This window comes from Eptatretus burgeri, chromosome 1 (genome assembly GCF_056783735.1).
Source record: "Eptatretus burgeri isolate ZD-2024b chromosome 1, Ebu_testis_v1, whole genome shotgun sequence".
In the NCBI taxonomy this organism is placed as follows: domain Eukaryota; kingdom Metazoa; phylum Chordata; class Myxini; order Myxiniformes; family Myxinidae; genus Eptatretus; species Eptatretus burgeri.
Genome location: NC_140961.1, coordinates 131,417,727 through 131,439,137, shown reverse-complemented (window position 1 = coordinate 131,439,137; position 21,411 = coordinate 131,417,727). Strand labels below are relative to the sequence as shown.

The following is a 21,411-nucleotide window of genomic DNA, read 5'->3' as shown; positions in this document are numbered from 1 at the left end:
GGCTTATTTCAGAAGCTTGGTTAGTCATTCCAAGTAACAATCCTTTTCCCGTCCACGTAATATTTTGTCCAAAAAATATGTAGCTTCCTGGGGTATTCTGCACATGAACACCGAGCATTTTGTGGTGGATTACGTTATTTGAAAGTGCCGGATTGCCTCCTCAATTCCCACTGAAATGTCTCTCCATATTGCTGTATGGCATTCATCTATCCATATTACTGTATGGTGGTCCAGTTTTTCTATACTGTCGAATGACATTATTTTGTCCATCCACATTGTTGCATGGCTCTCACATTTCTCCACGCTGCTCTACAGTGCTCATGTTTATGCTGTACAGCACTCATCACTCTGTGTGTTGTATACATGGCAAGTGACCCGGATTTTACGGGTTTGACCCGTTTTGTTTGTGAAAACCTGCAGACCTGTTTTATTGCAGTCAAAACCCGTATTGGATGGAAAGTAGGATCAATTTTTAAAATGCAACGTTTCATTTCCTTTCCACTCGCAAGGATTGGCACACAGTCTGATGACAGACCTGTGGTGACATGCAAGGTATCACTCTTGCGTCTAGTCTCGTGGCTGTGTGACGTCGCGAGCTTTTTCTCATCGATGGCCACGTCAACGTCCTCAAGGATTCCTCACGCAGTATCACCTCACTTCCGACCACGTCGACCATATTGCCATCACCACGAATCAATCGATGTGTGATTTCCAATTTGCTCTTCCACTTCTTGGTGATATTTGTCAGTCCTTTCATGTATTTTAAATAGCAGGATTTGATTTGATTGGGATGGTTTTCATTCATACAAGGTGTCCACAAATTATCAAATTCAAACCATAATAAAAAGTAATGAAATAGGATACTTGATACCATCTTAAAACAAAGACCTACAGGGTTACAGGTTTGAGTACAGTGCAGTATCCCATCCTATTCCATTCATTGGCTGGAGGGCAGTATCCCATTTCATTAATGTTTATTACCGTTTGAATTTGAAAGGGTAATTGGTGATCCCGTTAATGTAGTTTCGTATGCAGCCAGTGCCTGCTGGCTGCATCATTTTTTCTGGATGCACAGTTGTGCCGCTGTTGCAGTGCTCCTGTTATGAGAAAGCTGATACTCATTTTGCCGACCTCGGAATGATGACAGGCTGAGTGAACCCACCTGGTGTTATTTCAACGGGAGGTCAGGGGCTCAATCTCAAGACCTTAAGACAGCCACCTTAACCGTTAAGCCAACAGCAGGCTTGTCTCGTTGATAAGGGCAGATGGGGAGCCACGATGTGGCCTTCAATTTTCAGCAGTTGAGCACATATACTTGTCATGCCTCACAGTAATGGCAAAGAAGAAAAGAATCTTCTCACAAGTTCACAAGAACAAGATCGATTGTCGAGCGTGCTTGTCAAACGAGGTCAACTGCTCTCCTCACATACAAAACCAACTCCCTTTGACTGTTTACTTTCTTCATCTCTGGTTCTCTCCACTGCCACACGATGTACGTTCATTCATTTTTGTCTGTTCCTCATTATGTGTCACAAATCCATATAAAATTTGGCTATTTTGTTTCCAAATGCAGTTTATTCTGGGATTTTTCCCTTTTTGCATATTCACAGGAATCCTCTAATCACGTACCACTGTTTTTTTTGACTTTACCTCAAGGTTGTATTCATCCTTCTATATTTGCATTTCACAAGCCTCATGCTTTGCTGATGGATAAAAGTATATCAAACAAAAGGGAGATTTGTTGATGTAGGTTGATCCATCTTCTCTTCATCGAGAAGAACCAGGTAGAGAGCAGATTAAGGTGGTCCAAAGAGATGGACCAGATGGAGGTAGCCAATGGAAAATGACGTTTTGAAGAATGTAGCTGAGGCAGTTGTTGGACAGGTGTAGCTTATCAGTCAGGTATGATGATAGAAACAGTATTTATGGTTTATTGCAGCATAATAGAAAGCATCCTGTAAATCATCTACAAAATACATCCTCAGCATACAAGGAAGGCCCACTTAGCAATCATAAAGATATCAATGAACAGTTGAACAACCAAAATAATAAGTTATCGCTCCATACAAGTTGTGGAGGGCATCGTACAGTTCAGTCGGAGTTGAGCAGAAGACAAACGCCCGACAATATCCAGTGTGACTTGTGGACAGCTGTGTGTAGATCTGCTTCAAACACAAAGCCCACGCCCATAGCGTTGCGCCGTGCCGAAGTGACGTACACAGGTGTGCGTAACATGTTCTGAATGGTACAATGCCCATACCATTTGAATCAATTACATTTTGATTTGATAGACAATTAATGTACACAATCACTTAAGGTTTTCTGGAAAAGCAATGAACGATGTGTAAAACTCCTCACTCGAGATCATGACTCGAGGGATAATCAAGTGATCTGTGTGTTAAGGGTAGCTTTGGTGTTTTTAAAAGGCCATGATTTTTTTTTTCAAGCTAAGCTGTCCCAGGAGAGAGATCAAAACTATATCCAAACTCATCTCTCCCTAAAATATTTCATTTTGTACATCTTATAAAATAGGAATAAAATATAAAGGTTCAATCAAAGACGATTTGAGATTTGCTTCTAAATGTGAAATACCATACAGGGTCTTCAGGGTCTTGGATCCTATAAGACCTCCAAGACCCTTAAGACTCCTAAAGACCCTGAAGACCCCGAGGACCCAAAAGACCCCGAGGACCCAAAAGTTCCAAGGACCCAAAAGTTTCTGAGAATCCAACAGTCCCAAAAAGTTCCTGAGGACCCAAAAGTCCCAAAAGACCCCGAGGACACAAAAGACCCAGATAATACAAAAGACAAAATATCCAAAAAACCCTCAGGACCCACAAGACCCTGTCGACCCTTTAAGACTCTACTATAAATGGATAAGGTGTGTGTGTGTGTGTGTGTGTGTGTGTGTGTGTGTGTGTGTGTGTGTGTGTGTGTGTGTGTGTGTGTGTGTGTGTGTGTGTGTGTGTGTGTGTGTGTGTGTGTGTGTGTGTGTGTGTGTGTGTGATGCTTTTTTATGGAGTTTTGCTGAAGCGTTCGATGTGGATTGTAAAACACCAAAATGATCACCATGACCTCCCGAGTTGATTAGGCTAATTAACTATTTAAAAAATCAGTCAGAATTCCCATGTTTTAAACGCACGCCATGTTAAGGTGTCTTAAATGGCTTAATACGTCCTTCTACCACGGCATGGCATTCTAATTGCAAAATAAATAACAAAAACAATGATATCATTGGAACAAAGCATATATCAATTAATACTAATATTTAAAACAATAATAAGAATAGTAGTATCATATGGCAATAATAATAACAAACATATAATCCCCACGCTGGCCACAAACACATCTGGGCTTAGTGAAAGACAAGCTAATGCTCAAGCGGTTCAGCAGGCAGGTGTGCAACAAGGCTATGAAGACCAACCCTAATCCATCGGACAAACGGGCCCACTAGTGTTTAAAACATGGCACCAAGTTAATTATCATTAGCAATTGTTAAATGTTCTTTTGGATGAGGAACAATAATGGAGGAAAGTTTATCCTTATATTATTATGTCTCGATTCATGTTAAATATTCCATAGGATGGTGTACAATAATGGAGGCAAGTTTATCCTTATTATGTCCCGATTCTTGCTAAATATTATGCCTGGTGTTGGTTTAATGGTTAGGGTGGTGGGCTTGGGATTCTTGGAGTGGGCTTGGGATCCTTGGATCCTGAGGTTCAAATCTCACTTTTCTGTGAATAAATACCAGGTGGGGTTGACTCTGCCTGTCATCCTTTTGAGGTTGGCAAAATGAGTGCCAGCATGCTGGTATCCTGTGTTGGAGTGGTGACCTGTCCAGAATTGTGTCCAATAGCTAAGGAGACTACTTTGGCAGCACCAACGCTCTGCACAGAATATGGTCCAGATGGATGGATGGATGTTAAATATTCTATAGGATGGTGTATAATCATGGAGGAAAGTTTATCCTTATTATGTCCTGATTCATGTTGAATGTTCTAAAGGGTGAGGTACAATAATGGAGGAAAGTTTTGTAATTTGAAGCATTTAAAACTTGTTCCATTTTTGTGGGCTACCTTTATGTTGGCACATCATCACTGTTATATCTTTAAAAGGATGGACTATTTCCCTTTATAAATGATAATTGATGTTTTATCACTGCAGTGTTTTGTTCTGATAAAATACTCTTAACCGATATATAAACAGTGTTTCCATAAGAGTAAAATCCCAGTGTTGAATATTTCTCAACAAGCTGAGGTAAAGTAGAGAAGGGGATCAGTTTACCCTTTACATCAAAGTATACATTCCGAATGTGCCAGGTCATTTACCAACAGCTTGAGCCGACGAACTTCGATAGGAATAATTCTCAATACGGGAAGTTCCTCAAGTAGCACCTTTGGCTGACTGCATACAAGACAACTGCGCTGCAAGTCCCATCCAGCACCCTCCAAGTAAATGCCATGAACAAAGCACCCTGGAATGGAAGGAACAATCAATCAATCAATAAATCAATCACTCGATTCTGTTTCTCTTTCTCTTTCTCTCTCTCTCTCTGGTTTTTCCCCACCAATGGTATTGAAATCTTCCTAAAATACACAATTTGGTGTCTGTCTGTCCTGCTTTTTGACCGTGTGAGGGCACGGAAAGAAAATGGGGGGGGGGGTGAAGCCCGAAATTGTGAGGACACCAACACAGGCGACGGGAATCTGGGTTGTTAGAACCAATAGATTAAGCGAGAGGCGCTTGTTGAAAGCCCTGGGGTAGTTTAACAGTTAATGGTTAGGGTAGATTAGGAGATGCACCCCTCCGCACCATCCATCCCTTCGCTCTCGTTGTGGGCCGCTGGACCCACTTTGGGTTAGATCGCTGAACTCCGAGGAGGCCATCCTGAGGCTTGGGTGGGCCTCGACACAGGACGCTAGCTCTCCCTTATTCCCTTCCGGGAAGGGAACGTAGGGGTTGGGAGTAGGCTAGGAAGACGATAGGTTAGCCGAACAGAGACATAAAGGGGGTTAGGGGACGATTTATAGTGGGGAAGAGCAAAAAAAAAAAAAATTAATTGGGGCCGAATTGGTTTTTACAAATTAAGGGAGTGTTTAGGTACAGTGACAGGCAAAGGCGATAGTTGGGAGGGAGACGTTTAGGTAGGTCCGAGCCCGCCTTCTGAGTGGCCAGCACCACCACACTCCCTCCACGGAAAGGCAAAGGCTGGCCAACTTAATCGGCTGGCTGTTTTGCTGCAAGGCCTGTGCCGGCCGGATCGTCTGCCGGTGTTTTGCTGCAAGGCCTGTGCCGGTCCGATCGTCTACCAGCTGATTACTTCAAAGCCTGTGCCGGCCAGATCGTCTGCTGGTGTGTTCCTGCAAGGCCTGTGCCAGTCGATCATCTGCCGGCTGTTTGCTTGCCTGCTCACCTTTGCCATGCCATGCCTACTGCCCTCGTCATCTTTTGCCCCCGTTCTGTTTTGATTTGCCCCCCCCCCCTGTTCATTTCCATGCGCGCCAGGATCGTTGTGAAGCTGCAAGAACTGTCCTGTTGGCAGCTACAACACGGGCCTGCAGTGGCGGCCTGTGCGCCAGTTCACCTTGGACTTTTGAGTTTTGGTTTTCTTCCTGCAGAGTCCATTGATCCTGGGCCATGGTTAGTGTAAATTTTGTAAGGTGTTAAGATGTACTGAAAATATGAGTGCGCCCCCGGCATGTATGTCTTCGCGCCGGCAATTTTATTTAAGTCGTCTGTATGAGTGAGTTTGTTAGTTAGTTACTCAGCCCTCAGGTTATTTATTTTGGGGACACGAATACCATGAATGTCGCACTCAGGGATCCGTAGGTAAAACGTACTAGGGGAGAACTACACATGATGGCACACGAGAATTTGACGACTCAGGACGAGTCTGTAAAAAGGGGAGGGGGTAGTGTTACGGCTGTGGAAATTCACATTACACCATAAAGGGCTCTCAGGTGAGATATCTCCATAGGTACATGTGTAGTTAGCCGAAACCAATTGTATAGAGGGAATTTATGTGATCCATTTGGGCTGCAATCCTCCAGTTAGTCGTTTTTATTTCTCTATCTTTTATTTCAAACAAACAGCATCTCAACAACCACGCCATCCCCACCACAGCACTAACCACACCAAACCACGCCACCTCAACAACCACCGCGTTCTGACTCGTCACACGGTTGCCAGAGGCCTGGCCTTCAACGAGGGAAAGCAGGCGGCCCCCGTTCCCCCCCCCCCCCAACGAATGGCTCCGCCGCGGTGGATTTCACCCCGCGAGGGAAGAGGAAGAATGCCATGGCGGTGCGAGCGTCGCCGATTGGGCGGAAGACCCCTCCTTCCGGAAGTTTCCAGCATGTTCTGGAAGGAGGGGTGGGAGTTGAGAGGGGGCGTGGCTTTGTGAAAAAGGGGGCAGAATGCGAGCGCAAGGGGCGGGGCTTGCTGAAGAAAAAGGGGCGGAACGAAAACGCGAAGGACAGTGAAGTTGAGTTTTAGGCCGACCGCGAAAGCGAGCGAATGAGGAGAGCTTGGCGGGAAAAGGCCGAACGCGAAAGCGAGCGAGTAAGGAGAGCTTGGCGGGAAAAGGCCGAATGCGAAAGCGAGCGAGTGAGGAGAGTTCGGCGGGAAAGGCTGAACGCGAGGGTGTGAGGAGAGCTCGGCGGGAAAAGGCCGAACGCGAACGCGAGTGAGTGAGGAGAGCTTGGCGGGAAAAAGCCGAACGCGAAAGCGGGCGAGTGAGGAGAGCTCGGCGGAAAAGGCCGAAAGCGAGCGAGTGAGAAGAGCTCGGCGGGAAAGGTTGAACGCGAACGCGAGCGAGTGAGGAGAGCTTGGCGGGAAAAAGCCGAATGCGAAAGCGGGCGAGTGAGGAGAGCTCGGCGGAAAAGGCCGAACGCGAGCGAGTGAGGAGAGCTCGGCGGAAAAGGCTGAACACGAGCGTGGAGAGTTGAGTGGAGTTCCTGAGGAGAAGCGCGAACGGACGCGGAGGCTCGCGGACTAGACCTCGCTCGCCGGACCGTGCTGGTTGGGTCGCTCCGGACTGAGGGCGCCTTGAGGGGATTGGCAGTGCTGGCAGAGCCGGATCACTGTGGACACCAGCTCGGGGAGCTCCCTACGGTCATGCTCTTTCAATCATTTCTTTTGGGTTTTTGTATGAATGGTGTGGTGCCGTGTCCTGTAAAGTAGAATCGTGTAAGTGACTGTGCTGTGAATAATTGCTTATTCGGTTTTAACTCTTCCTTTGCTTTTTATGTGCATTTTGACTGTATGGCTGTGGATACGTGCTTGTCTATGTGTGTGAATAAAAATGCTTGCTTGTTGAACTGTTCCCGCTCTGCTTCGTCTCTTTTCCTTTTTTATTGACCCTCCATCTTGCATCACGTAAGGGGTTCGTAGTGGGTTCAATATCCCAGTAATTAATCGGAACCGTCAAGGCCGATGATAAGACCGCTCGGTTATCACTGTAGCACGGAACGGACCGCTTAAGCGGTTTCGTGTCCGGAGTCAGCCTGTGGCGTGGTACGATCGCCCAGTCGACCATTCGTGCAGGTACTTCGGTAGATCGAATTTGGCGAGCAACCCTATCCTGCGCGGGTGGGCAATTGGCTCGATCGTGGTGAGGTTAAACCCCCACCCGTGACTAGCTCTCGGCGTTGTTCCGAGAGGGTCACGACTGAATTGTCCGTCCAGTGGGCGACGTGCCGCAATTCGGGTTACGTGGCCGTTCGCACGCCGGCGGGCGCGAATTCGCAACAATACTTTCGATCTGTACACCTCCTGTGACCACGTGTCTCTCTCCACCCTCTTCCTGATACGTTTCATTGACCCAGCAGCTTCACTTTGCGTTTACAGTTCCAAATTCACCATACACCTCCACAATTTGACTTCAACCTTCCCTTTTCCGAATGTTACGCAATCCATATTTAAAATAACTAAATTCACTTTTGACTATACACCTCCCATAGCTACGTGCTTCTCCCGTAACCACGTGATCTGTTTCCATTCCCTGCATTTACCGATCCAAATTCATCATTCACCTCACGATTTTTTCAACATTTCCATTACCGAATCTGATGAAAATTCTCTCAAACAATCATGATAATAATAATAATAATAATAATAATAATAATAATAATAATAATAAAAACGATCTCTTATAATGCTTCATCTTCCTCTTTCACACATGTGGCACTCATTACTGTATCATAATTCATGACTCATCTTCTATTTCAACAGACTTTTTAACAGGTGTGTTAATTCGACCTTTCATTCATACCGAATTTGGTTGCTAAAACCCCTCCTTCCTAAAACCCCTCCTTCCTAGATAGGGTTGCTAAAAAATTCCAACTGTTACAGCATTTCTTCTCTCCATTCTCTGAATTTGTCTTCATTGCATCTATCAAGAAATGTCTTTAATCGCATCTCTGACCTAAAACTTAAAAAAAAAACCCAGTTTGCAATGAATGTTCGCTTTCCATCAACCATTCTTTTTTTTCCAATTTCAGTGCCAACTCATCCCTCTCACCCCTCCCTCTCAAAGCAACCATCACACTCTTCTCTCTCACCTCTCTCAAAAACTTCCCTCTCACCATTCTCCCTCAACTCTTCCCAATCACCCTTCACCCACCATTCACCCCCTCACTCACCCTTCTCAAAGTTGTCCCCCCTCTCATCCACAAAGCTGCCTCCTTCCCCTGCCCTCTCACCTCCATCTCATCACTCCACCTCCTCAAATCCTCAACTGCCTTCTGTCCCCTCTCTTGCAACCCCCTCTCCCCCAGCACCACAATTCATTTTCTCCTCCTCATCCAGCCCCCTCCCTGAGCTCTTCTGCAGTCCCCCACACCCTTTCAACAACTCTCCTCCTGGTGGAGGAGTTGCTCTCTTCATCAAAGACTCTATTCCTCACTCTCCATGCACTGCCCTCACTCCCCCAGACCCCCAGGAATACCTCTGGCTACGGCTTCCCCTCCACTCCCACCTCATGTTTATATGTGTACTGTACCGTCCACCAAACAGTGATGACTGCATTTACACCTCACTATCCGAAAACATGGACCAAGTTTTATCTTCTCATCCAAACTCTCTCTTCCTCTTCCTGGCTTTGGAGGCCAGATATGTGGTGACTTCAACTGTCATCATGCCAGTTGGCTCGGTGTGGGTACCTCTCTCACCTGTCATGGCACTTCAGCAAAAGCTTTCTGCAACTCAATGGGACTGACTCAATCGGTCAATTTCCAGACCCGGATCTCAACCAATGGTACTCTATCTCTTCTGGATCTGATTTTGACATATTTCCCTGAATATATCTGCCGTTCTTCCTCTGCTCCAATCGGTTCTTCTGACCATGTCCTTGTCAAAATGGATATCTCTCTGGCTGTTATCAGGGAATCACCTCACCACCGTCGAGTCTGGCATTTCACTCTAATGGACTGGCAGGGTCTCCAAGCAGCCATCAAACTTCTAGACTGGTCTCCCATCGCTACTTTATCCAACATCAACTCATCCTAGGAATTCTTTCAAAGAAACTTGCTCTCCCTCATGCACAAATTTATCCCCTCTCGTCTTCAGCTGTCCTTCCCTTCCTCCCGCCCATGGTTCAATGAAGTTTGTGGTGAGGCAGTTGTCCTGAAACAACTTTCCTTTTCCTCATGGAAAGCAAACCCAACTGAGGGTAATCTCAGTTCCTTCCATGAAGCTTGGAATAAGTGTATATCTACCATCAGGAGAGCCAGAGAACATCTTTCTAAGCTCAAGTCTGCACTCTCAAACCTCTCTCCATCCTCCAAATCCTGGTGGTGTCTAATCAAATCTGTTTCTGGCATATGTTCCCCCTCCATCCCCTCCCTTACCTCAAATAGCCGTACTGCTGATACCACACGTGAAAAGGGTGAATGCCTAAACTCAGTGTTTGCATCAAAATCTTGTGTCCAAAACCCATCGCTTTCTGGACCCACATTACCCAGCCACACATTGTCCCTGGACTCTGTGTCCTCTTCTCCTGACAAGGTGGAGAGCTTGCTGTCAAACCTCGACTACGATTCTGCAACCGGTCCAGACAGCATCAGCCCACGTGTCCTAAAAACCTGCTCCTCTGCTCTTGCTCACCCTCCCATTTGCTCAAGCTCATCTGCCATCTGCTTGGAAATCAGCAAACATTACTGCACTGCATAAAAAGAGGTGAAAAAACAGATCCCTGCAACTACAGACCAATCAGACTTCTCCCAGTCATCAGCAAGGTTATGGAATCCATCATTGCATCAGAGATTAAATCCTTCCTCTTCTCCAATGGCTTGATTTCTGATCAACAATTTGGTTTCAGTCCAGGGCACTCCACCCTGGATATGCTGCTTCTGCTCTCCCAACAATGGATGGAGGTCCTCGATGCCGGACGTGAAATCAGAGCCATATCCCTCGACATACAACGTGCTTTTGACACGGTCTGGCACCCTGCCCTGCTCACCAAACTCTCTTCCTATGATATCCAAGGCCATCTCTACTCATGGCTCGCAGACTTCCTCTCCTGTCGCAGTCAGTGTGTGGCCCTAAATGGAGTTCTTTCATCCCCTCTTCCTGTCCAGGCTGTAGTTCCTCAAGGCAGCATTCTGGGCCCTGTTCTTTTTCTGGTTTTCATCAATGATCTCTCCGACTCTCTGGAAAATCCTCTTTATCTCTTTTCTGATGACTCCACCCTCTACCGTACCATCTGTCATCCCTCAGACCGGCAAGCAGCAGCTTCTTCGCTCCCTGCAGATCTGGGTAAAATTACAAACTGGTCCAACATGTGGAACATGTCTTTCAATCCTGACAAATCTCACACTCTCACTATGTCCCTCCAAAAGGACCGTTTGGAACACCCCCCCCCCCCACCCCATCCACTTTCTCAACAATCCTCTGGAAGAAGTCCTTTTTTTAAGCTTCTGGGTCTCACTATCTGCCATGATCTTTCTTGGGAAATCCACATTTCCAATCTGGCCTCCAAAGCCAGTTGCCGACTGGGAATCCTCCGTCATGCAAAGTCCTTCCTTGGCCCACTTGAGCTCCTGACCGAATACAAAGCTTTCGTCCACAGGCTGATGGAGTACTGCTCTCCCCTCTGAGCTGTTGCTCCTGCCTCCCACCTTTCTCAGCTTCATTCTGTGGAAACCAAGGCATTTCGGATCATTGGCATCTCCCAAGATGAGGCTGTCTTTGGGCCTCTCACTCTCTCACCACAGGCAGGTCGGTGGTATTTCTGTCTTCTACCATCTCCTCTCCAGCCTGCTCTCTCTACAATATATCCCTCCCATATTTCCGCAGGGGGCTCAAGGTCCACCAGCAACCCCCTTTTGGTAAAACTACTAAAATCACGAATCATTGCTCACCTTCACTCTTTCACTCCTCTTTTTTCCCGCCTTTGGAATAAACTCCCTCACTCTGATAAATCCCATTCTTCCCTCCAGGCCTTCAAAACAGCTGTTCACCACCACTTCTTATCGTCCCCCATCGAAATCCTCGATCTTTTCTCCTCCGTTAATCCACCCCAAACCCACCTCCTTCAAATTCCCTGCTTTCCTTCCTGAAAGTCCCTGTAATGTCCATCTTGAATACCCTGTGTTCCCCGCTCCTTCCCTCTCCATTCCACAGATCTCCTAATGTCTCTGTCCCCCACTGTTTTGTCCTTCCCACTCCCTCCCCTCTTGTCTCATGCCCCCCCCCCTTGCTGTGCGGTGTGTTAATCCAAGATTTGTTAATTCGTTTAATCTGTGTGAATTTGTGTGTTAATTAGTTTAATCCAAGATGACTACCATACCACATGACCTCTGATGTCATAATTATAATTAAAATATTCTCCATGGTTGGGTCACTCCTAACCTCAGAATTTAATGTCAATCACACAAGCGGTTGCTGAGAGAAAAAGAAATGTTGAAGAAATAATCGAGCAAAAAAAAAAGTCCAAAATGGGATGAAGAATAACTAATAATAAAAATAAACATAACAGAAACAATAGGGAACCACAGCCTGTAAGGCTAATGGTACCCTAATAATAACATATAGAGAACATGAGATGTAGAAATGATATGACTGCATAAGCCTTTCTGACCTTGGCCTGCTGTAACGGTGATCTCCTCTGGTGCACAATACTTTGTGACCTGTGTGTAGAGTGTAGAGCAGTCCAATGGCCAGCCATTATGGCGACACGTGGCTTGCACTAGCGCTGTGAGATACGATTCCGGAACATGCAAACCAGATAGCCACATGACCAATGGTTCTCCCTTGTTAATCTGTCCGGAGACACAAGTGTGAGTGGCATGACTGTAATAATCTGGCATGTTTTTACGAATAAAACACACCATGGAAAAAGGGTAATTATGATTGGCCACATCCCACAGGGACTCTCCAAGGAAAACATCCTTTTACAAAGACGTCCAAACTCATGACACATCCGAGGGACTTGTTTCATGACAAGGTCATCAGGATGGTGAATTAAAACTAATACAAGCAAATGCATGTCGAGAAGAGTGAATGTTCATCATCAGGATGGTGTTCGAAACACTGTGTCCCCAGCAATGAGAACTAGGATGGAGCTCTAAGTACTCTGCGCTCACGATGGAGTACTCAATGACCCTGGTTGTTGAAGAATGGAGTGTAAAAGTGAATAATAAAGGAAAACAGAAAACAGACATAGTGTGCTGTGTGTATCTCACCCAGGCAGTGTACTGATTCAGCCGACGCTGGAAATGGACCATCCAACCTCCCAATGGCTTGAGGGTGTCCGGGGCGAGACGACGCCACAAACTTGCTATTTGCCCATTGAGCAGAGCACGAGCGATGTCATCTAGTTCTGTGCTCATACCCACCTCACCGAGAAGGGCCTGCAATTCAACGATAATGGTTTGTAATCACGGACACTAAGGAGCGATGAACCAAAGAAAGAGGCTCCATGCTAAACGATGCATGCAATTGTTACTTTTAAATCATTTTATTTCCATCTTTCTGATGATACAAGAATAAAATGAAAATTCATCGTCAGAGCATGTCGTGGTGAAAAGCCACTGACCTTGCTCAGCTCGGTGAGAGAGCGAGTCATGTTGAGCGTCAGCAGATTGAAACGCTCCAGTTCCTGAAGGAGCACCACTGCCGTTGGGCTCACGTTTTCACCAAGTTTCCGACGCACGTCTTGGATTTTAAACTGCTTTGGAATTTTATTTTGCACATCTTGCACCACCTGACCAATCAGCTCTTCACAGCTGGTCCCTGTGCCTGAGTCTCCTGCAGTAAGATTGTATAAAATAATCAGCATCCACGGAAGGGTAATCTCTACAAATTTCCTGTAATTATCATTGTTATGGTGGTGGTCGTATGGCAGCTCAGCTGCCGGGGTAGCTATCATTTCTTGGAGCGCGACTGTGTTGCTGATGCAGTGTCCCTGTACCAGTACACACACTGGAACTGGTACTCATTTCGCTGACCTCGGAAGGATAACAGGCTGAGTCAACCCCCTGGTGTATTTATTCAGCGGCCGACAGGGCTTGAACTCAGGACCCCAGGATCCCAAGCCGCCACCCTAACCACTGAGCCAACACCAGGCTATCACCATTGTTATGATAAAACATATCTTAACTCAGCCATACATCTGAATGAGCATAAGGGTGTTCATAAAGTCCTTGCACAATTTTGAACTTTTATAACTTTTGATGTGCACATGATAGAAGTAAACCATGTAATGGAATATGAAAGAATAATTAATTAAGTTTTTGTTAATATTAATGTTGTTATTGCTGTTGTTAAATCCACAATTTGCCTCAGTTTCTTGATGAGATGACATTTTCTAATGAAGCATCTTCTACATCAGTGGTAAAGTCAACAACCACAATGTCAGTCCCCAAACTATGACGACTAAATCTTTCACCTATTACTTTGCATCAGCGCGATAACGGTTCTTGAATGATGTCTTCCCAAACAAGTGGATCGGTACACGTGGATCGATTGCTTGGCCACCTTGTTCACCTGACATGTCCCGATTGGGTTATATTTTATGGGTCAATGTCAAACTGTTGCTTACTCATCAAAACACATTCTTTGGATGAACTTAGGGCTAGGATCACAAATGCAATTCATTAATTGCTCAGCAGCAACTGGAGAACGTTTTCACCAAGTTGAAAAATGGGATTTTTTTAATACAAAGTCTAAGGTTTGCAATGGAGCTGCCACTCACAAACATAGACATATTGATGATACAAACACAATACAGCCACCAAGCTTGGGGAAGTGCCGTCACTTCCCAGGATACTCTGTGTACCAGCGATGTCACAACAATGGCACCGCTTTTCTCATTATACTCAACGGGGCATCTCCTCCTCCTCATGGATGCCAATATATGGGGATTGTCTGTGCTCTTATCTTTTAAATGCTGAGCATGAAGCAAGCAGCACATCCCAATTATTTTAAAACATGACTCAGACAGAACTTGAACCATCTACCTCCCAAACTCAGAGAAGATGCTCTAATCATTTGCTCTAACCATTACACCACTGAGTCTGGTACACGACCAAGTCATTAAAAGTATGCCAAGATTGAACGAAGTATTATAATATATGGCGGTTATGTTGAAGTCTGAAAGGTTGAACTGTATTTAGTAAAAACCTGATGACTTTCATACTTCCATGTGCTATTTATATTTTGTTTGTATCATGTAAACATTAAAAGTTATCAAAGTTCAAAGTTGCACAACGACTTTACAGACATCTTGCCTGCTGACTTTTAATAATGAAAATCCACAATGAAAGCTTTTAAAATACGGAGTCTGAAGCAAGTTTTGTGAATGTGTATAAAAATAAGGAAACATGCGAAAAAAGCTCCATTTATACATTGTTACACCATGCATGTGAAGCAAAATGTGGGGTAAAGCAATTGGTTCACTTTGTCTGTCTTTCTATCTGTCTGTCTGTCGACAAACATCAGTTTATGATTGAGGAACAACGTAATTTAATTTGAATGTTACATTTTGAAAATCACGAATTTTAAAATGAACCTGCCATTTAACAGTACGTGGGCTTTGAATTTGTCGTGATTGCACATGTGCAGAGAGGAGTGAGATTTTTTTTTATACTTGATCTGCCTGCCTAGCAGTCAAACAAAATTGAAAAACATTCCAAACAGGAAACTTACTGCTTTTAAGAACGTCATAAAGGACACAAACAACAGGCATGAAGAACTAATGTAACTAACGTGTTAAATAAGGTGGTGTATAAGACTGCATCATAGGCCTGATGTTGGCTTAACAGTTAAGGTGGCTGTCTTAAGATCCTAGGGTCTTGATTTCAAGCCCGTCAGGCTGTTGAATTGATACCAGGTAGGGTTGACTCAGCCTGTCATCCTTCTGAGGTTGGCAAATTGAGTACCAGTGTATTGGGGTAATAACCATTCAGGGTAGCTTGTTTGAGTGGCAACCTTTCCAGGGCTGTACTTCTTGTCAATGAAATTGCCTTGGCTGCCCTATGTGGCTTATGGTGTGAAAGGAATGGCATTATATATTACTAGCCAAAACCCTGTCACAGACGGATTCCGTTCATTCAACCACCCTCACCAGCTCACCCACACTCGAGGGACATGGGCTGAACAGGGCGTGCTTTCCCCCCCCCACTCATCCCTCGCCCCTGCCCCATTTCCCCCCGCCTTCAACTTGCTCAACCCCGCCCAAAAATGTAATTACCCCGGCCCCGCCTCTTCACTCCCCGCCCCCCTGTGCACCCCCTCACACTCAACCCCGCCTAATTCACCCCAGCCCCCGCCCCATCCCCCCCAATCTCCCGCTTTCAATTTGTTTACCCCCGCCCAAAAATTTGCTTACCTTGCCCTCCGCCTCTTCACTCCCTGCCCCGTCTCAACGAAAAGTGTTCATTCTGCTTCAGAGTAGAAATTTGACTATTGCCACTATGTGCGATGGACTCTTACAGGTACGAAGTGTCTTTCAGTCCAGGTCACAGTACCGAGAAAAACGTGACGCGACCACTAGGAGGAGCACAAAATTGGTCTTTCAGTATTAATATATAGAAGATACAATGTTTATTGTTCCATTTTTTTGTGTCAAATTCACATTCTGAGGTAGTCAGCATGTGCAGAAGAGGGTTTTACATTGCAGACGCTATTTTCGAGGAGTGGAATTACACCGCTCAGCGGTGACGGTCTGTCGTCGACAGATGTAATGACGTCAGCGAATGACCGATGATGTCATGACGTCCTGACGCCTCTCAGCGGTGACGTCACACGTCGCCATGTAAACGAATGTAAAACGAAAAGTGTTTATTCTGCTTCAGAGTTGAAAGTTGACTATTGCCACTATGTGCGATGCACTCTCACAGGTACGAAGTCTCTTTCAGTCCAGATCACAGTACCGAGAAAAACGTGACGGGACCGCTAGGAGGAGCACAAAATTGGTCCTTCAGTATTAATATATAGATAAGAGTGTATCAATGGTGGTAAACACTCCAAAATTTTTTTTATACAACTGTGAAAACCTTTATTTTATTTAAATTGAATTATATGCAGTACTTGAACACTGAAGAACACAAATGACCTTTTTGACCTTTCATTTTTTTCAAAAACTTTTTTTTCAAATCAAAAATTTCATTTCAAAAACCTTTCATTTAGCAGAACTCGAGCAAAATATTACAGAATTTTATGTCATCTCAACGAATTAAATTTTCTGCTCACAGACCCCACCTATGTCCTTTTTTCTCAAGATTGCATGGGGTAAGGTGTTCTATGAACTCTGTAGTTGGGATAGTGTTAAAGGCCAGTTGTGGATTCTGACAACCAGGATGTGTCAGCCATGCAGATCGAGGGAAATTTTTTAATTACTCCCAACCTGTACCAGAGTGCTTTGGCTCTCCACCAATAATCCTTGTAGGAGGCTCAGTTGACTGCAGAAATGATCACATATTGACTCTGACTCGTTTGCTTGCTTCCTTTGCAAGCAAAACAAAAACATGAACAGTTTAAACCAGTACTAACTCACTCTAAAGGACATTCACTTTATAAACAGCTGAACATCATGGACCGAGAGAGCAGCTCTCCCCTTGTAAAGATAACAAACTGAAAATTACAAGCCTCGGCACAAAACCAAGCTCTGGAGCAAGTCACCTCTATAGCTGGATTGTTTCCTCATGCTTACTGTGGCTATGCGATCATCATCTCACTCACACACTCACACTCACACTCACACACACACACACACACACACACACACACACACACACACACACACACACACACACACACACACACACTTGAGAAGGCAAGAAGTTTAGCTCCCTCACACTCCATCGGCAGTAATAGTATCTCTCACCATGAATACGGCTTCAAATTATCATCTGTGTTGTATGCATAAGGCTCGCCTGTTTGCGGCAGCAGCTCCAGCAGATGGCTCCACATAGTACGCGCCGCTTGTGTGTAGTAACCGATCTCTGCATTCGAGTGCAACCCCAAGACCTCAGGGGTATTAGCCAGTGGTAGAGACTCAATTACTCCTTCAGTGAAAAAGATAACAGAGATTAATTTTTTTAGAGGAGGAAAATTATATTGAAAGATTTACTACCAAGGCTCCATTTCAAAAACGTTACATACTGTACATTTTTAACTTATCAGATCACAAAAACAAAAAGTGACATTATGGGAAACCAACCATTCACACCACACCCACCACCATAATAATAAGAATGAAGGCGATGACTATGTTTCTTTGCTTCTTTCATAGGTGGGTTTTATCACATTCAAATTTGTTTAGTAGGAAATCCTATAAGAGATGTTAAGTCGTTGGTAGAACAGCTCCAATAAAACAAGTTAGGATATCAGGGACAATCAACGTTCAGGTTAGCTCAAGCAAACCCAGAGGGCCTTGTACTTGAATGCTGTGAGTTTCAATGAAGTTGTTATGTAACTTAATTCCAGTGAGGTGCAGTTTTACATGTGGTTGATCAAAACTTGCATATGCTCAGAAAGTGATGGGAATTAAGAAGTAGAGGTAGTTTGATTCATGATCAGAACAATGATCAGCCAATATCGATGGAAGATCATTCACTGATGAAGCATGCAAGTGAACATTCTTTCAAAATGACCAGAGGTCATTTTCACTACCATTGATAGATTGGCATTCAGTTTATTCTTCTTTTTTTCTTTAATGGCCACAATTATTCCCACATTCTTTCGGCGTTAGACCAGAAGAGTTTATGGCCCAAGTCTTTCACAAACCAGCTGGCCAGGTCAGACATTCAACTAAATAGTTATGGCAGGAATTTGCAATATGTTCATGGTGTCGGCGATAACTCACGTACTCTTCACGAAAGACACCATGGGATATTTAATATCCACCAGCTAATGCCGGTAAATTGTATGTCCAGTTTAACGTCCATCCAAGGGACAGCACACATGCTGATTTATCACCTTGCCTGCGAAACACCAGCATGACAGTTTATAATTGGGTCAGGGCTAGACAGCTTACAGGAGAGTGTGTGTACCTCGAGGCAATCTTCCCAGCCCCATCAGCATTCAATTCATACATTATATTTCACCAATAGAAGATCCAAACCCACAGCAACCGAGCATAGCTTCATCACCCATCAACCAAATATTGAAACAAAAGACTAGGTAACTTGAGTAGCCAGAAAACATCTGTCCAATCTCAAATATTAACTTTCAAACTTGTCACCCTCCTCTCAAACCTGGTGACACCTTGTCAAGTCTGTCTCTGTTGTATGCGCCCCTTCCATCCCTTCCCTCACTTCAAATGACACCACAGTCGACTCTGCTCGTGAGAAGGCCGAATGCCTCAATTCTGTGTTTGTTTCAAAATCTTGTGTCTCTAACCTCGCAAATGTGTGTGTGTGTGTGTGTGTGTGTGTGTGTGTGTGTGTGTGTGTGTGTGTGTGTGTGTATATGTGTATATATATATAAATATATATATATATATATATATATATATATATATATATATATATATATATATATATATATATATATATATGTATATACAGGGTGTCCCAAAAAAAGGTACTCACATTTTGGCTCCTCATAACTCATTGAATTTTTCATTTATTTTCAGATCAAATTGACCCCAATAATGGCAGAAGTACGACTAGGTTTTGCAGAAAGAAAATTTATCATAAAGTGCTACTGGAAGCACGAAAACATCATGGAAGTGCAAAGACAATTTGGAAGACATTTCCACAAAGATCCACCAACGCGACGCACCATTGCTCACATCCGAGAAAAGTTTGAAACAAATGGAACTGTGCATGACGTCCATAACGAGCGTTCAGGAAGACCACGGTCATCAACCACCCCTGCAAAGGAAAATCGATTGCTGGAAACCCTCCACCGATCCCCACGGAAATCTGTACGATAAATGGCTCTTGAGACAGGAATCCCCAAATCAAGCGCCCATCCCATTTTGAAGCGAATTAATTGGAAAAGTTACCTTCCAAAATTAATCCATGCTCTCGATGAAGACTACCCTGACCGGAGAGCTGAATTTTGTGAGTGGTACCTGGGCAAATGCGAAGAAGATGCAGCATTTCCATCCAAAATTGTTTGGAGCGATGAGGCTTCAAGTTAAATGGCTCAATTAACCGACACAATTGCAACTACTGGGCTCCTGAAAATCCGCATGTTACTATGGAATACCACTTAAACTCGCCAGGGGTTACTGTGTAGTGTGGGATATCAGCATTGGGCATCCTAGGGCCATTTTTTTTTTAACCAAACTGTCACTGGGGATGTTTACTTAAACTTGCTGCAGGAATTCGTCGGTCCACGTGTCGAAGAGATATTTGGTGACGAAGAGATTTACTTTCAGCAAGATGGAGCACCTCCCCACTATCACCGTGATGTAAGGGCTTATCTCGAAGCAACTTTTCCGAACAGATGGATTGGGCGAAGTGGTAGTGTTGAATTCCCTGCGCGTTCCCCAGACCTCACTCCAATGGACTTATTTTTATGAGGATATCTCAAAGATAAGGTTTACGGCTCAAAATCAGCAACAGTCGATGAGCTGAAAGAGGAAATTGAAAGACAATGTCTTGTAGTTCCAAATGAAATGATTTGTAACGCTGTTGAATCCATTGGTCCACGTTATCGGCTGTGTTTGGAACGTGATGGTCATCAGTTTGAACATTTGTAAACATGCATTTATCCATTTATACATTTAACCATTAATCTTGTTTATAAGTCAATAAACAATGCATTTATTATCATTTAAAGAGTGAGTACATTTTTTTTGGGACACCCTGTATATATATATATATATATATATATATATATATATATATATATATATATATATATATATATATATATATATATATATATATATATATATATACACACAGGGTGAGTCAAAAGTAGCACCCGATTTCTGTTTTTTCGGCTGTCAGATTCTTTCTTGGAAGTCATGTTGTTAATAATTGTCTTGCAGATTAATAATTTTCGTAATTTATTTATTTTTGATTTTGTTTTGCAGGTTATTGCTGTGAGTTTGGAGAGTTACTGAATTTGCAACAAATTGTACCATGAATTTCGATGAATCAACACATTGCAGCCGTGAAACATTACTGCAAATGTCATGAACAACCAACGATTGCAGCACGCCGTTTGGCACAGGAATTCGATATTAACCCACCTCAGGGAAGAAACATACGATTGATTGTCGAGAAATTTGAAGCAACAGGGTCAGTAGCCACTGCAAAGAAGTCCGGTCACCCGAAAACGGCAACAAATGTAGCTAAGGCTGAAGAAGCCATCGGAAGACTGGAACAAAGTCCGCAAAAGTCAACTCGCCGTTTATCTGCAGAATTGGAAGTGAGCCAATCAAGTGTTATCTGTATCCTTCACTAGAAAAAATGGAAACCTTACATTCCACGCTTACTGCATGCCCTTCATGATGGAGATGACGACCGCCATCTTCAATTTTGCGAAGAGTTCTTAGTGAAACTTCACGAAGAGGACACAATGCCAGACAACTTCTGGTGGTAAGATGAGGCATGTTTTAAGCTTAATGGCACAATTAACAGACACAATTGTGTCTACTGGGCTGCGAATAACCCAAGGGTGACAGTTGAGAAGGAGGTAAATTTACCTGGAGTGACAGTTTGGGCAGCCATATCTCCATTAGGGATAATTGGACCCTTTTTCTTTGAGGGATCTGTCACTGCAGAAATTTACCTGGATATGCTGCAAACCTTCTTTTGGCCCAGGGTACAAGATCAGGACTGTTATTTCCAGCATGATGGAGCTCCACCTCATTATGGACGTTATGTTAGTCAGTGGTGTGATGAAAACTTTCCCAGAAAGTGTATCGGCTGCCGCGGTCCGATCGAGTGGCCGGCGTGCTCCCCAGACCTTACACCTCCAGATTTCTTTCTTTGGGGGCTCATG

General features: G+C 44.2%; 1 protein-coding gene across 5 annotated transcripts in view; it reads right to left on the bottom strand.

The window, feature by feature from the left end:
- Positions 1 to 1,915: 1,915 nt before the first annotated feature.
- DNAH10 (dynein axonemal heavy chain 10) overlaps positions 1,916 to 21,411 on the bottom strand; it is a 494,970-nt gene continuing 475,474 nt past the window's right edge. For 3 of the 5 annotated variants that reach the window (XM_085898117.1, XM_085898126.1, XM_085898143.1), the window contains 6 exons: positions 17,379 to 17,510; positions 13,040 to 13,251; positions 12,687 to 12,854; positions 12,083 to 12,263; positions 4,332 to 4,477; positions 1,916 to 2,238 (listed from right to left, as the gene is read on the bottom strand). In XM_085898117.1, coding sequence (XP_085754243.1) covers positions 2,092 to 2,238; positions 4,332 to 4,477; positions 12,083 to 12,263; positions 12,687 to 12,854; positions 13,040 to 13,251; positions 17,379 to 17,510 — 986 coding nt within the window. In that variant the 3' untranslated portion in view covers positions 1,916 to 2,091. Of the gene's footprint in view, positions 2,239 to 4,331; positions 4,478 to 12,082; positions 12,264 to 12,686; positions 12,855 to 13,039; positions 13,252 to 17,377; positions 17,511 to 21,411 lie in introns of those variants that run through there. The other 2 variants (XM_085898134.1, XM_085898154.1) reach the window with 2 other exon arrangements.